The 17276-nt window shown below is 39.7% G+C and overlaps 1 protein-coding gene across 2 annotated transcripts in view; it reads right to left on the minus strand.

The window, feature by feature from the left end:
• The window catches only part of Gpc4 (glypican 4), a 113917-nt gene that overhangs the window by 14930 nt on the left and 81711 nt on the right, over nt 1-17276 (minus strand). For both annotated transcript variants that reach the window (XM_011250978.3, NM_008150.2), the window contains exon 3: nt 8358-8749. In XM_011250978.3, coding sequence (XP_011249280.1) covers nt 8358-8749 — 392 coding nt within the window. The remainder of the gene's footprint in view (nt 1-8357; nt 8750-17276) is intronic.

The following is a 17276-nucleotide window of genomic DNA, read 5'->3' on the forward strand; positions in this document are numbered from 1 at the left end:
GATATGACACAGTGGCGTTTAGTTAAAGGAAGATTATGGAGCTGGGTTTGGCAACATTTTTTCCCAGCTCAAGTTCTACATGTGATCTGTTACTTAACTACTAAAAAAAATGATCACAGAGCACTTGGCTATAAGATGCTATGGGAACACTAAATACACCACAGCTGTAAAGAGAGATGGAGACGTTATAAGAAACCTGGGATGAAGAAACATGCTAAGCATTAAAGCGAGAGAAAAAAAATGTTCTTTATTTTCACAGCCATAAATCAGACCACCATGTATGGTTCACACAAAGAGAATGCAGAACCTGGGAAGCAAGCCCCACATGGAGGGTGAGACCATGTATATAAAGAGGTTTTCTTCAATAGCCAGGGGATCTAAAGACCTGAAGGGGGAGCCCACAGGACCTCCCCTTTGTAGAAGACTTTTCAATAAACTAACAGTTCACCCTGAACCCGAGCTTTATCAACCTGCCTAAGGCTGGATGGTAGATGTAACAAGGACAGCTCTTCACTCTAACTCTGCAACAGCCCTGCCTCTTGGGGTTTAGCAAATGGAACCGCAGAGGACTTCTTATTAAAAGGCAAAGTAGGTTAGTTAAAAGGCCAAAGGTGTATCAATCAACACAGGAAAGAAAGGGGTAAATACTAGTGTGTGAATAGTGGTGCACTGGAAATTCTCTTCTGGAGTCTCTGGCAAAAGCTCAAAGCCCCGTCGATCCAGGGATGGTTCTTGCTGCCTGTCACATGGTAACAACAGGCCATGCATGCACTGCAGGATGCTTCTCCACAAGTTCCAATGGGATATCTACACTCCTGAGGAGGAGTGAAAGGTTAGACCTTTCTCATCCATAAGCCAACATACAGTCATAATACCATCATTTGTTTTGGGACCAGGTTGGCCTTGAACTCAAGAGACACATCTGCCTCTGCTGGGATTAAAGCTGTGTGCCACCACACCTGACTGGGGAGCTCTTTCTTTCTTTCTTTCTTTCTTTCTTTCTTTCTTTCTTTCTTTCTTTCTTTCTTTCTTTCTTTCTTTCTTTCCTTCCTTCCCCCCCCTCTCTCTCTTGTTTTTTTGAGACAGGGTTTCTCTGTGTAGCCCTGGCTGTCCTGGAACTCACTCTGTAGACCAGGCCTGGCCTCAAACTCAGAAATCTACCTGCCTCTGCCTCCCAAGGGAGCTTTTTAAAAAAGGGAAAAATCAAGTTCATTTACATTCTATTCCCTGGTGATCATCAAAAAGGAAGTCAATACTGCCTTCATTCGCTCTAAAACTCACTTACTGAAATATATTTACTTCAGAAGTCCCCAAACCAAATAGTAGATCATGCCACACAGGGGATAATTAAAAGAGCAAGATGCTCCAAGGTCTCCATTTCATCCTCAGCTATGTACTTTCCTATGTGGCACAGCATGCTACTTCAAATGTTCAATGTGACTGGGACTTTGGGTCACATCTCTTGACTAATAGCTGCTATGTTTTTCTTTCATTCAGAAGGCTCTGAGTCTAGATATGAATCACTTCCCAAATCCATAGGGCTGGGATAAGAATGTGGGTGGACATTTATGATTGTATTTCAGAAGATGTCACAATTTTTAGACTTCTCCTAGGGATATAGTTGTTTCTCAAAGCTTCTGAAGACAGAACAGGAATGAATGAATATATATATATATCCCTTCTACCTTTGAAAAAAATATGGCTTAAAGCACTCACAGAGAACATGCTTGCTTAGCTTTTACACGTGTTGGGGGAGGATGGTTGCTGTCTTTCTGAAATTGGCAGAGCTAAAAGCTGAGCCTGAGAGACAGGTAGACAGGGGTTCTGGAGTGCATGCAGTTAACTTCCTTGAGGTGTAGCATTTTGTCAGTGATGAGGATCAGATCTAGGTCTCACAAATGCCAGAAAAGTACTATGAGCCCCAGATGCTTTGGTGAAAACCGACATGACTTCTTTGGAATCAAAGCCTAACTAGGAAGCCTGGGGGCAACACAGGGGTTCTCAGACTTCATACACTTTCAGCACACTCAATGGACACTCTATATCAGCTACAGGGCTGGATGCTTTCTAGTGATAAGGTATAGTTTTTCAGGTTTACTGGTGAAATGAATCAGGGATTATGTTAGAGGGCAATTTAGGACACAACTATATATGGAGCAATGCATACTAGATACTGGGGGGAAAGGACATATTGTTTAATAAAATAATAATGACTTACTGAGTGCCAGCACCATGACTTGAAAACTGTTCAAGCTGCTATAGGAGTGAGAAAAGAGATATAATTACAGTGTATTACTCACTGTCCCAGCTCACAAAGAGTTCAAAGGCTCAAGAAAACACCACTGGACATAGTAGACAGGCATTCCCTTGGCTTGGGGGTGGGGGTGGGGTGGGGTGGGGCATTGCAGCTGAGTGGCAGAACACTTGCTTAGCAAGCACAAGGCCCTGGGTTTCATCCCTAGTATCACAAAAAAAGCTCCTCTTTTAACCAAACAGGCTGAAAATAACTCATATTTTCCCTAAGTTCTAAAACTTAAAGAACTTCAGTGAAATGTAGCAGAGGTAATGAATTTTTACCAGATCGGACAATGTTTATAGGAAGAAAAGGTTTATAGAAGGAAGAAGGGATGATATTATTTATGGAGAACATGTATTCACTCTTGCTAAGGAATGTTTAGCTTCTGGACTGAACAGTTCTGTACTAACTCAAACACCAAAATCAATTTGAGTGATTGATCCATAATCCTAATACACGAATATCCAATTTCTAAGACACTTAAAATTCTTTACAACTGACTTATCATTTTCCCAATATTAAGACAACTCTAGAAAGCTACTCAGAATATATCCTAGTAAGAGTCACTGGGAAGCCATTCATGTACTTCTTAACTTCGTTTAAAAGTATTCATTGTAGGCTGGGAATGTAGCTTAAAGACAGGGATTTTAGAGCTGAAAAATGGAGAAAAGGAGGGGAAAAGAAGAAAGAAGAGGGAAAGGAAGGAGAGGAAGGGGAGGAGGGACAATAGCAGCAACCCCCTCCTCTTTGCCTTCCTGAGCATGTAGCATGACATCTGTATGCCATATCTGCTATAAAAAGCCTTTATAGAAAAGTCTCCTTGTCAAAGCCTCTTTAAAAAAAAAATACATCAATGGAGCCTTTCTACCTAATAACCTGCATCCTCGAGGCCCACATTGAAAACTCCAGTGAGCATCTTACAAAAAGAAAAATGCTGGAGCACAACTCTTCCCACAGCCTGCATTTCATTTCAGAAATTCACAAGGAGCTTTAACCAACATTACACAACGACGGAAGTCAGCGTGCTGCGCTCAAGTTAGAAACACATTACCTTGTACTTTATTCCAGCTCTGAACACGCATGTGTTGCTGCGCAATGCCCCCTCCCCTGCATTTTTTTTTTTTTTACACAGCCACTCACACCAAACAAACAGCAAAGGTCTAGCTTTTCATCTGTTGCCTGGTAACATAAGCACCCAATAAAAACAACAGGAAATATTGCACCAAATTATGGTAAGAAAAAGAGATAGGGAGCCCACACTTGCCGTGGGATGTGATGAGTTTATTTAGCAATTTCCTAAGTCATCTCGAATTCAGTACACACACACACACACACACACTCTCTCTCTCTCTCTCTCTCTCTCTCTCTCACATGCACGTGCGTGCGCCAAGAGATATATATGAGACATTCCTTGCTGTTGATCTGATAAGAAAAATTTGAAAGCGTAATATATAGAATAGCTCCCATTCATTCACTCAAGAATACTTGTGGGCACACTGTAGATAGAAGCTGTACAAATACCCGAAACTCTTTTTTTTTTCTTCATGTGAAATCACTAGACTCAGTTATGCTCCCATAAAATAAAAATATGATTATTTTAACTCCCTTAAAGACTCTACATGTTTTGGTTTTATACTTTGCAGTATTTTTTTAAAATTTTTTCATTGTATATATTCATTTTATTGGTATTATTACCTAAAAATATCTCCATACAAGGACATGGAGCATGGCTTCTCACACCCCACTACCCCTACCTTCTCTCTTTTTTGCCTCCCATTAGTCTCCTTTTGTGCCCTAACAGTTCTCTTCTGCTTTTATGTCATTGTTGTATTAGCTATATAAAATTTAGAAATCATAAAGCAAATATCCAGAATCTGTGGTCCTGAGATTGGTTTAATTCACTTAATATAATTAGAGTGTTTGCAACTTTTACTTATTCCGCCTCTTGATACACCAACTCATCTCTAGCCTCACCATAGCTTGAGTTCTACCATGCCCTTTGCAAGTCTAGCCTTTACATTAAAGTGAAAAATATTAATAAGGGTAGAATGGAAGTTTATACTTGGTTTCTTAAAAGCTTATTGCCATTTATAAAGGTGTGGGGAAAAATTTAAAAATATATATACATATATGTTTTTTAAAAGCTTATTTGCATTTATAATGGTATGGGAAAAATATTAAAAATTGGTCTAGTATTTGGAATCAAGGGAAGTAGAGAGGAATCCACAGAAATCATTTTCAAGGCAGGATGGTCATTCATAACATCTTGATGGTAAAGCACCATTGTCTAATTATAGTCCCTGTAGTTTGGCATGCGGGTGTAGACACAGACCCATTATGCCAGTGCTAATTGAAACCATGAGAATGTATCTCTTTGGCAGAAGAGCTATTAATTTTCATGATTCATGTAACCACTTGTGTATTTCTTGAGCACCAAAATAGACTCCATCCTCCCAGGCAAAACTGCTGCTACAAGCAGGTAAGTAAGAAATGCATCATGAACCATGACAGATAACGATGGGGTAAGTAATACAAAGATGCATAGCAGCAGGATCCTCTTGAACCATCTGTTCCTAATGCAGGGGCATCACATCAGTTGGAATCCTAAGGCTCTAAGGAGTGTGCTAACAGTGCCGGGTCCAGCAAATGTGAGGCACGGCAAGAGTACTTCAACCAAGTAGTGCCCTTCTGTGGAAGGGAAGGAAGCTTGCTGGTGCCAGTGGCCCTTTCAAAGGCATTGTGTTGATCAAATCATTATTCATCTTGGAAGTTCAAAAGGAAGCTGGAAATCCAGGGTGTTGTCCACTTATAAAGAGAAAGTGAGACCATCTCTGAGTTAAGTATTCCAGCAAGTTGCCCCAAAGCCAGGAGGCTTTTCCAGTTTGCCTTTCAACATCTCTTTGTAGCCAAGTGATTTGGGTCTCCTCATTTGGCAAATATATTTTCTACCTTAAAAGGCCTTTCTTCAGGCTAGAGGGCATTAATTTTATTAGGTACCAAAATGTTACATATGTTAAATTGTTCTTCCAAAGAAAATGCACTTGGGAAGGATTAGCAGGTGAAGAAACCCGGGCATGAAAAAAAAATTACTCAATATATAAACTGGAAGAGAATCCAAATTATAAGTTAGTCATATGGATTTGGTACTTACTAATTTTGAAATACATTTGACAGCTCATCGCTATGTCTCCCACATAGTAAAAGTTTAATTGCTTAACAGAGACCTACAGTCCAAAAATATTAAAACAGTTAAGTATTTTTTTCAAAAATATAAATATGCCTGGCATACTGCTACATAGGGACATCCCATACAAGATGTCTTAATTTGGCATCTTTAGGAACTGATTTAATGTCTATGTATTTTGCTATTGCGTTATTAAAATAATATAAGCAACCTTAGTTTAAAATTTTGGTTTCAAATCAATCCTTAAGTCCAGAAGTAGTTCAACACTGAAGCCAAAACAGTATTTATTTTATTATTATTATTATTATTATTATTTTACAAATATAATACTTAATATAGCCTGATATTATTTTAGCCAAGTAACTGGCAAATAACCTTTGTCCTGTGTAATTTAGATGGCATATCTTGTATTCTCTGTATTTCCATAAAACTATGGACTATCTTTTAAGAAGTCTTTTAAGAAGTACAAAATGAATACAGAACTGAGCTCAATTCTGAAACAAAAATGTTTAAGGAGTTATGCTAAAAAGCAGCTTTTCTTTGTCCCCCAAACTAACAGTAGAGCTTACATTTGGTTAAAGAGAGCACTCTTCAAACACTTACTTAGGGATATCCATCCCTTGTCTTTCTCTGCATACTTGCATATATAGCACAGGGGTAGACATGTGTAATATACACAGGGCACTTAAACCACACATTGGCTCCTTCTAGCCCATTCATCTTAGAATGAACATAAGACACTGTTAAAAGTCAATAAATATGCCTGGTAAACTGCTATGCCAGTAACATGGGCCTTAAAGAATTGTATACTGTGGACTGCTTCCAGACTGGGATAGAGGTTAAAATGACTGCTGAGGCTGACAGAAGTACAGCATTGAGATTACTTTTCTGACTATACCTATCACTTCACTTACCCTACCCGAGGTTTATATTCCTCACCGAAAATTTGTCATTGACAATGAAAGGATCAGAAGGAAAAAGATAAGGGGAACAAAAATATTCTACAAAGAAATTCCTAACAATTTACAACCTGGAGTTGAGAGAATCCGTAAGTAGGTACATAGAGTTTTCTAATTCCAACCTATCAGCACCTATTTTCTGTGGTATCCCAGTCTCCAGACTTATTTGCTTCATTCTGGTAAACATCAGCTTCCTCTCTGACTGAGGTGACAGGACATTCTGTGTACTTAGTTGCTCATTAACAGTTAGCAGTCCCTGTTGCCTGGTTATGTTTGTTAATAAGCATCTGTTGGTTTAGACAGTAAGTGCCTTTGTTTGGATAATAAATTACATGGTCATCCTACCGGTAGATGAACTCTATGGCAGTCAATCTGGTGGGTATTTTGATATCTATAATACTGTTCAATATTTACATTGACCTTTTGTCCAATCACCAAAACAACTAAAGGACAAAAGCCACTATCTGTGCATACAGGATTTCAACAGTGGCTTACGCATTGGCCTTCCACTTGAGAGCCTAAGGGAAAAGCCCTAAGAGCAATCTGACAAAGATAACTTTGCTCCGGTGTGTATCTTTCTTCCCTAGTATTACATTATAAACTATCTCTACCTAGGTTTCTTTTGCTACTACAAAAAAAAAAAAAAAAAAAAAAAAAAAGACTAAAAGCAACCTGGGAAGGTCTGCCTTACATACCCTGGGTCACAGTCCACACAGAGGGAAGCCATGGGAGAGTACTGCCTTACTGGCTTGCTCTCCACAGTTTGCTCACTCTGCTTTCTTATACCAACCAGGACCACCTGCCCAGAGGTAGCAGCACCCACAGTGAGCTGGGCCCTCCACCGTCAGTCACTAAGCTCTGAACACTCAACACCTTCTTCAGCCCCAAATTCCAAACTGCTTTACATAAGGGTAGTGGCACAAGGTCCTTTAAAACCATTCAAGGGCTTAAGGGTACAGCTCAATGGTAAAAACTGGCTAAGTATCTGTAATGCCTTAGAGTTCCATTCTCAGGACTACAGGAAAAAAAAAGTTGGCAATCTAACAGAAGGGAGAGAACCATTTGCACTTTAACATCTTGCTCAAAATCCTCCTGCAGGAAATGTAGGAGAGCTAAACTTCCCTGTGGCAGTTACGGTACAGATGGGTCAGTCTTCTACCACCAACACAGAAGAACCCTTGTTCTTCGCTTCACCTCACAGACACTCATGAAGGCCCTTCTAAGGTGGCTCCATGGAACAGTCTGAAAGATACCCGTCTAATCCAACTCTTTTAGTTTACAAGAGGTTCCTTTTATCACATATCACAGTAGTATTTTCTACCCTGATAATCTCATAAACAAGGTCATGATCAAAACCTTGACTAGTGCACAGTATTTTTATGAAATCTCTGAGCACACTTTGTGATAAGGAAACAAGTGCTCTTAGGTACATATCATTTCCTAGTCTACAACTAGTGAGCTCATAGTAAGCATGGAGCCTGTGTGTGTGGTGTGGTGTGTGTGTGTGTGTGTGTGTGTGTGTGTGTGTGAGAGAGAGAGAGAGAGAGAGAGAGAGAGAGATTGGGAGAGAGAGATATTCTTGCAAGAAGAGAAAAATAACTAAAAACAGATGGAGGCTAATTTGTTAAGATCATTTTTAAAATTAAGATTTTAGAGTCAATGTACATCCTACTTAAGAATGGCTACCACGGAAACTACAGAAAAGAAGAATGATATATAAAGATGCTCCTCCTAGCACTGGTAAATAATTCTAAACAACACATGCCTGCGGACAACGTGTGGGAGGTGAGAGACCAAGAAAAGATCGTTATTGAGCCAATGGAACACTAATGATTTGGTTTTGCACCATTCTTCAACCTTTCTTTTGAAAGCAAACCAGTCAAAATGTCAACACACAGAGTACGTGCAGAGAACTTACCACGGACACTTTGCTTACTACATCCCTTGCAACTGCTAAGCCTTGAGCGAAGGTCCTGGCTGCAACAAATGCGCGGGTAACCTGGAGCTTCAGTTTCCGAGGGACATCTCCAAAAGGCTTCAGCTGCTCTGTATATTTGCTCACACATTCCAAGTACTCATCTGTAAAATGGTACTGGGAGTTCACCAGGCGAAACATGCGCTCCAGAAGGCGAGCCCAGAAGTCATTTAACATTTCTTCCAGGTTCACATTTCCCGCCACATAGTAGCGCTTCAACTCAACGAAGAGATCTTTAAATAGCTCTGAATTTTGCATGTATAAGTGGCCATATGTCTTCACGAACATATCATTCAGGGATTTCTCTGCATTTTCAAGAAGTTCTTTGAAGAATTCTAAAAAGAAAACCCCCAAAAAAGGAGAGGAAAAATGAGAAAGGCAGTTTTCTAGTAATTAAATAACTGAATGAGATAAATTAGAAAAAAAATGAAAAACAATTGTGAGATTAAACTGGAAAGCACATTTGCATATAAAGTGTACTTCTGAGGAATTTCCATCTCAAATCATTTGTCAATGAAAAGAAATCTCTATCACGAAGTTACACTTTCATAGATGGCTACCTCCAAGGGAAGGGGTAAGAGAATTTTACATCAGCATCTTTGGAATCAGTACAACATTCTGAAATCCTGAAATGAACAATGGCAGGCTGGACATAGTGATACCTGCCTGTACTGCCAACCCTGGAGAGGCAGGGGGATCAGGAGATCAAGGATACACAATAGATTCAAGGCTAGACACAAGACTGTGGCAAACAAACCAATAAACAAACAAACAAGCCAGAAAACAGCAGCAGTAGCTAAAAACAAACAAAACCTAGATGGAAATGAACACAGTATGTCTAAAAGATGAGGTTTCCCCAAACATTTTATTGTAAGACTCTAAGCCTTGCTAATGCTGAGACCCTTTAATACAGTTACTCATGATGTGGTGACCCCCAACCATAACATTATTTTTGTTGCTGCTTCATAACTAATTTTACTTTTAATTAAAATTTAAATATCCATGGTTTTTGATGGTCTTAAGCAACCCCCATGAAAGGGTTGGTTGACACCCTAAGGGGTCTCTACCATTGCTCTAAACCAAAGTAAACCAAGCCTCCTGATTATGACCTAAGATTAGGACAGGTGTTTCAAAGACTTCTTTTATCTCATTTCTTCTTTACTTAGTTACATAATATGCCTGGAAAATGTCTGGGGGCACAAAACCTAATCAAACTGCCCTAGAATCAAGCTCACGTTGCTGAAAATAATTTCTTGAACGTTTTCTCTGTAACATTAGTGTACCTTAGTGGTATCCACCTTGACTTTGGGATCCTACAGGATTTATACTGTGACATTATAATGTTCTTTTGAAGATTGCAAAGACACATTTATAACAGATGCCATCACAGCTCTGGTGTATTTGTAAAATGACATAGAAAAATAACTGAAAAATACAAATGACAATGTCTGGATATTTCCGATTCATACCTTAGCCACCATACACAGTCATAGTCCAAGTGCTAAAGGCTTTAAGTTTTAAGTGAAAACCGTAACTTAATTTTCTCTTGAAGCTTAATGAGATTAAGAGATGCAGGAGAAGTCCCAAGCTAGCTAGCGTTTACAAACACAGGTGTGAACAGGAGATCCTGTAATAAGCAAGATGGAAGATGAGAACTGACACCCCAGGTCATTCTATGACATTGACTCCATACTCTGTGTCATGTGTGCTTGTACTCATATGTGTGCTTGTGCAGGCAAATGTGCATTCACACGAAGATTATTTTTTTTAAGAGTGAGAAGCTAACACTAATTTTTTTTTTTTTTTTTTTTTTTGGTTTTTTTTGAGACAGGAACGCACTCTGTAGACTAGGCTGGCCTCGAACTCAGAAATCCACCTGTCTCTGCCCGGCACATTAATCATTCTTAAAGAATTTCTTGCCTGGTATAAAAATAAATACCCCCATGATATTAAGTTTAAAAGCATGAAATATAATGAATATCAGAGCAAACTATGAGAACTTGATTGAATGAGAAATTGTGTCTAAGTGAACATGGATCAGAAGGAAGGTGGTGCCACTTCAAAATGCAATAGTGCTACAAAAGTGTTCTCTTCCCACGCTGGGAGGACAAACCAGAGGCTGAAAGTTAACTCCAAATAGTTTTCAAAACCCTTGGACTAATAAGTACATCCTTTTGGAAGAAGAAAGACATGTGTGGGTTTCCATACATGCCAAGAGAGCCCATACCAATGCTTTGAGACCCTAACTCATCAATACTTGCTTCTTTGAGGTTTAGGGATAAGGTCCAGTATTCTGTCGGGTTTCAGATTTTTAGACTTTTGCTTCTTGGGCTGTTTCTTCTCTCTTGTTCCTAGTTGTGGATTTTCCCCCTTCCTTTCTACTACTTCTGGTCCTTTGTTTCCAACGTTTTCTTCAGAGCCTTTCTGCACAGGAGCCAAATAAAGAAGCACTTGCATCCTCACTGGCCTTTGTACCAATGTTTTCTCCCTTAGAGTGAGAGCAGAGTATATGAAGAACTACGAGACATGTACTAGGGTTCTCCAGAGAAACAGAACCAAGAAAGGGGGAGGCTAATTATAAAGGGAATTATTGGACTGGCTCCCACAACCTCAGAGACTTCGAAGTCCTGAGACAGTTATCAACACACAGGAGGGCCAGGGAGACCAGTAGGTAGATCCTATGTCTATGAAGCCCAAAGGGCTGGAAGCCTCCTGAAGAGCTACTGGTGCCAAGGGAAACCTGATATGCATAAGCACCAGCAGAGCAGAGGAAAACACACCACCTTCAAAAGGCCCATCAGCATGAGCTGGGTTCTCCATTTGTGTGTCATTATTTCATCAGGGCCAGCAGCCTATTAGATGGTGCTGCCTGCACCAAGGCCAGGGGCTTCTGCTATTCAGATCACTGGCCCACATGCCAATCTTCTCTGGAAAACACCTCCACAGACACATCTAATAGGATGCTTTATCTCATCTCTGAGGACATTTTAACACGCCATCATAGGAACATGTGAGAAGAACGCTGTGAGGAGTCTGTGTGGGGAGGCCTGATAAGTTCTCCAAGGGTACACCAAACAGGGCTGGAGAGATGGCTCAGCGGTTAAGAGCACTGACTGCTCTTCCAGAGGTCCCGAGTTTGAATCCCAGAAACCACATGGTGGCTCACAGCCATCTGTAATGAGATCTGATGCCCTCTTCTGGTGTGTCTGAAGAGAGTGACAGTATACTCACATATACACAATGAATAAATCTTAAAAAACAAGTCTTGGCCCCACCCAGACTCACTGAGCCAAAAACTCTAGGTGTTGATCTAGTGTGCTGTCAATTCTTTAATTAATGAAAAATGTCTCAATTTCACTGCTCACTAGCATTTGAGGGGGTGGGGGGCAGTGCTGCTTTAATGACAAGGAAAATGTTTTCTTTCCAATGAACTGCCTCTAAAAAATATTACCTTCCTAGAAAGGATGCTGTGTGATGTCTTGGGCGTAAGTTTTCTTATATCGGGTTCTTTCAAGTACGTGTTAACATAGATGACTAGTATGTGTTGCATTTTCCCATAATTCCTAGTTGGGGAGTTTGAGGGTACTAAGGAATTGCAAATGACATCTGGTCTGTGTCCTTTACAGTGCCTTTTTACCAGCATCCTTGGTAAATGGTGCTTGTTGAATCGGGGCATGAAATGTGGAAGTGGATTGTGTTTGGACATGCCCAGTATGCTACACTTGCATATTGCAAAAGGGAAGACTGGTCACTGCGAACAGTATAAAAACCTTATGCCAACCAAGAGCTCTTAATACTTCCTGACCTAAAAAAAATTCCAACAGCAACAACAGGCCCTTCCTTACATTATATTTTATCATATTATTCATAACATTAGTATACACCGGAAGAAACTGGGTGTGAAGAATTGTTTGGCTTCTGCTTCATATTTGTTTAATAAGTAAATCTGAATGTTCAGTTGCATTTTTAATCAAAAGCTCTTATAGTCAGGATTTTACAGGGTAGGAGACATACAGTGGGGTTCATTGAAGTCAGTTTAATTTAAAACTTAGAAAAGAGTCAAGACTGATCCATTAGGCTTCAGAATACTATAAGCCAAGGATATCATATGGAGAAAGTTCATCATCCTATTTTTTGTTTTTGTTTTGTTCTTGAGGCAGAGTCTCACTATGTAGATCAGGCTGGCCTCAAAGTCACACAGACCTGCTTGCCTCTCTTTTCTCCTAGGTGCTGAGATTAAAGGCATGCTCAGTGAATCCATCCATTCTCGTCAGGAGCTGACCATAGATGCAGCTGTCCTTAATACAGCTACACAGAACATAAGAAAAATGACTTAATGAAAAGGAAATGGATTTGATGGTGACATATGCCTTTGTCCAGCATTACCACATGGACTTTACATTGGGTCTCATGACTCAAGATTTTCTTGTGAGCCATAAGCCTCTGTTGCACATGTAAATATGTGTGTGTTTATGGCAACATGTGTTCTAGGAAATTAGTGTGGTGCCACATATACACTAAATCCTAATGTATCTCGTTACCCAGAAATTTTATCTTCTTGCCTTCACACATTAAAAGACTCTTTTATGTGGCCATTTAAGTTGCAGATATAAAGAAATTCTGAATGGGTATGTGGTTAATAAATGCTTGAGAAATTCTATAAAAACTAATACAACAAGTTAAAACCTCACAGCTTAATCTCTCCAAATGGCTATGCAATTTGACAGGTATGTACTGAGTGCCTATTATGGGCTCAAGTCAAAGCACACAGCTTTACCGTGTACCTTAAGCTTTCTTCTGTACAATCAGACTACAACAAAACTTTCTAGAGAGACAGATTTCCCCTATCCAATTTACCTTTCCTATACAGCCACTTTCCACTTTGGCTTTATGAGTGCACGAGAGACTGTCAAGCATCTATACAATTCTTAATCCTTCACTTCCTACAGTGAGTTCTTCAATATTTATATATTTCACCCTTGAGTCAAACAGACAAATAATTCATGAGACCCAAATTCATTTCTCCTTACATTCATTTCATTAATGGGACTATTCTGCCTGGTTTTTGGTTTTGGCTCAAAAGAATGGCAGACATCATGTAAATTCTAAAATTAGACACGGTATCAACCAAATCATAATTTTCATGCATAATTCTAGTCTATCTCCACTGCTCCCTACTACTCTTCCTATGACATTTCCTTCCAGAATAAGGACACATTAGACAGTCAAGTAAGTACAGGGCCACGGCCATCCTTCGTAGCAACTTGTAAGTGCTGCAGTTCTCATCTCTACCTGTGCCCCACCCATCCTTAGCATTATTCTTGTTCCTCAGAGTCAGGGTCAGATCCTAACTGCTAAAGAAGACCTGCCTAGGCCAAGATGCATAGCAATCATCCTCCATAATCATTAATGAAACCAATTATAATACAAGAGTTGGCGAAGGGAACCAGCAAGGGTAGTGTAAACCAGAGTTCCCACTGATCAGAGGCTGAGTTAATTGGAAGTTAGAGCTCCTATACAGCAACTGCTTGTACTTGTGTAAAAATACTGCTCAGACAGAGTCTGTTTTAATTTAGTGAAACTACTGGTCTGGAAGAGAAGTCGGAAGAAGAGGCAGTAACTGAGCATTTGTGAGCAAGTTTATTTCTGTAATTTTCCATTTGGAAGCTTACCCATACAAGCAGCTCTTACTCCTTGAGCTCACAACTAGCCGCACCTGAAGGGTGGAAATCAGTACCCTAAGGTGCTATGAATGTAAAGCAATGTGACTGGTGGGGGAAAGCATGAAGACTCCTTCTTAGACTACATGTCAGATTTGGGAAGAAAAGAAAAAGAAAAAGAAAAAGAAAAAGAAAAAGAAAAAGAAAAAGAAAAAGAAAAGGGAAAAGGAAAAGAAAAAGAAAAGGAAAAAGAAAAAGAAAAAGAAAAAGAAAAAAGAAAAAAGAGAAAGAAAAAGAAAAAGAAAAGGGAAAAGGGAAAGGAAAAGAAAAAGAAAAGGAAAAAGAAAAAGAAAAAAGAAAAAAGAAAAAAGAGAAAGAAAAAGAAAAAGAAAAGCCTATGTCTTTGATGGCATCTACAAAACAGGCAATTCTTTCTCACCTCACATGGCTAATGCTGGTACAAAGTTATGCTCAGTATACACAGACACAACTAATAATGCAGGGAGTGATGCGATTGTCACTCCTAGAATTTCTTTATGTCAACAACATTTTCAAACATCTTTTTAAAGACTGGTTTATGTCTTGTCTAGTGGTGTCGAACATAATCCATATGGGGGAAAATAAATGAAGGTAAGGCTGCTGGAGGTCTGCTAAGAAGACCTAAAGCCTTATAAAACCTGGAGCTGTTTATCCAAAGGGAAATGCTTAATGGCTCTACCTTGCAATGTTGTGAAATGGCCCAGACATCCATGAGACTAGAAGCAACTCCTGGGTGAAAACTAAGGAAGGGAATGTCAGCAGCTACACAAAGAGAGAGTTTACACTGCCTGTACGCTAGAATGTTGCCAGCACTGCACACTCCAAACACTTAATCAAGACTTCTTATCCCTCTTGTCCCATGCATTTTATATGCATACTACGATATTTACTATGGGCCTAGTGGGCATAAGAATTGAGCTTGGGGCCTGTAAACACTTCTTGACTCTAAAATTCAATTATTCATAGTGTTAAAAGGACTTATTTAACATGGGAAAAAACTGGAGTGAAAAGCCAAGCCTTTCCTATAAACATATTCTATGTAAATATCCTGCTTTTTATAAAAGAACATCATGTACTTCTGGAATTTCTATCGCCAGCCACTTGCCTTGCATCAAATAAACATTCAAAATTCTTGAATAGGGTCAAGGGAGCTCTGCTTGTGCTATTAAATAGCATTAGTTACTTCTATATAAACAATCGAGTGGGTATTGATGAATGAGCTAGAATGTATTCTAGAACGAGCCCATGCCCTTGAGAGACTGGAAGCCTTTTCTATTCAATCCATTTGTTTGATGCTGTAACTCAGCGGCTTGAGTTTACATTATGAGGGAGCTGTCTTTACACATAAGGATTAATTTCTCCTTCACTAGAAATGCTGCATCTCACAGCCTTAGTGTGGCTTGCCAACACTAAGTTATCACAGCACCAAAATTCTTGAGAAGCCTTCATAAGTGCTACAACTCATCCTTTCCTGGTAGGCAAACCGAAGGAAGCAGTGTGATGATTTGTATATTCTTGGGCCAGGGAGTGGCACCATTTGGAGGTGTGGCCTTGTTGGAGTAGGTGCGACCTGGTTGGAGGAGGTGTGTCACAGTGGGTGTGGGCATAAGATCCTCACCCTAGTTGCCTGGAAGTCAGTCTTCCACTAGCAGCCTTTGGATGAAGATGTAGAACTCTCAGCTCTGCCTGTGCCATGCCTGCCTGGATACTGCCATGCTCCCACCTTGATGATAATGGACTGAACCTCTGAACCTGTAAGCCAGCCCCAATTAAATGCTGTTTTTATAAGACTTGCCTTGGTCATGATGTCTGTTCACAGCAGTAAAACCCTAACTAAGACAAGCAGTCTATCCCATCTTTCACTGCAAGCAAGTATGTAATGAAGAGCAGCTAAGATGGGCATCTATGAATGGAGAGAGAAGGAGAAACAGAAAGCATTTTCCTGACAATGTGAACTGCTGGCTTTGTGGCTATCTCCTCCTATAATCTGGTAGCCTGAAAGTGTGTAGCAGACACTTTCCTCTGCTGTGCCATGTCACTCCCGGAGAGCATGTGAGAGAGCATGGGGGTACTAAAAGGTCACATACCCAACTCATGTTTAGCAGGAGATAGTAAATTAATAGGCTACCCCTAAGTTGGCAGGACAACTGCCAGCTGTAGTCCTCATTTGGGGCTGTTATCATATCAAAGGGTACTAGGGGATCCTGCCAAAGGGTCAGTCTTTTCTCTCAAAGGTTAATTTTATTAATGACTTCTCCTAGGGAGAAAATAAAGAGTATTTATTCTCTTATGGATCTTGATTTTTTTTTGTGTGGCCAGTGATTTAGACTGGGTACTATGTACTTAGTAGTTCTGGGTACTATGTACTTAGTAGTTCTGCTGGTATTGTTCAGTTTACAGAGCTAGCCACTTGGGATATAGCACTCTCATATTTCTTTGTACCCTGCAGCCCCACAGAGAAGGCTTTGGGCATACATAAGTAAGTAAGGAAGCTACAGGAACCACAGCAAGCATTCTAATGTACAATCTGTGTCCATCATTCAACAGGTTGTCATATGGCTTCACAAACCCATACATATACACACATACATTCATGTATAGACACACATACATTCATGATCTCATGTCAAGAAAAAACAGGGCACCAAGTCATTTAGTGATTCTACTTTCATGTATGTATGTGTGATTTGTGTTGACACACAAAAAAGGATGACGTAGCTACAGTGGTGATGGTGGAATGTTAATGATCAAAGATGATTTTTTTCAATGTCTCTCAAATTTCTGTCTCCTCAAAAATTTCAATGACATTCTCATATATATGAATGAGTACACTGTCACTGTCACTGTCTTTAGACACACCAGAAGGTGGCATCAGATCCCATTACAGATGGTGGTGAGCCACCATGTGGTTGCTGGGAATTAAACTCAAGACCTCTGGAAGAGCAGTCAGTTTTCTTTACTGCTGAGCCATCTCTCCAGCTCCAGCATTCAATTTTTTTTTTTAGATTTACATAACATTTCTACAAATTCATGAAGTAAGAGTGATATTTTGATTCACAAATGCATTAGGTAATGATCAATTTGGGGGTTTAATATACCTGTCACCTTAAACTTTTGTCAATTCTTTTGGCAAGTGTATTTAAATTCTTCACTTCTATTTTGA

This window comes from Mus musculus, chromosome X (genome assembly GCF_000001635.26).
Source record: "Mus musculus strain C57BL/6J chromosome X, GRCm38.p6 C57BL/6J".
In the NCBI taxonomy this organism is placed as follows: domain Eukaryota; kingdom Metazoa; phylum Chordata; class Mammalia; order Rodentia; family Muridae; genus Mus; species Mus musculus.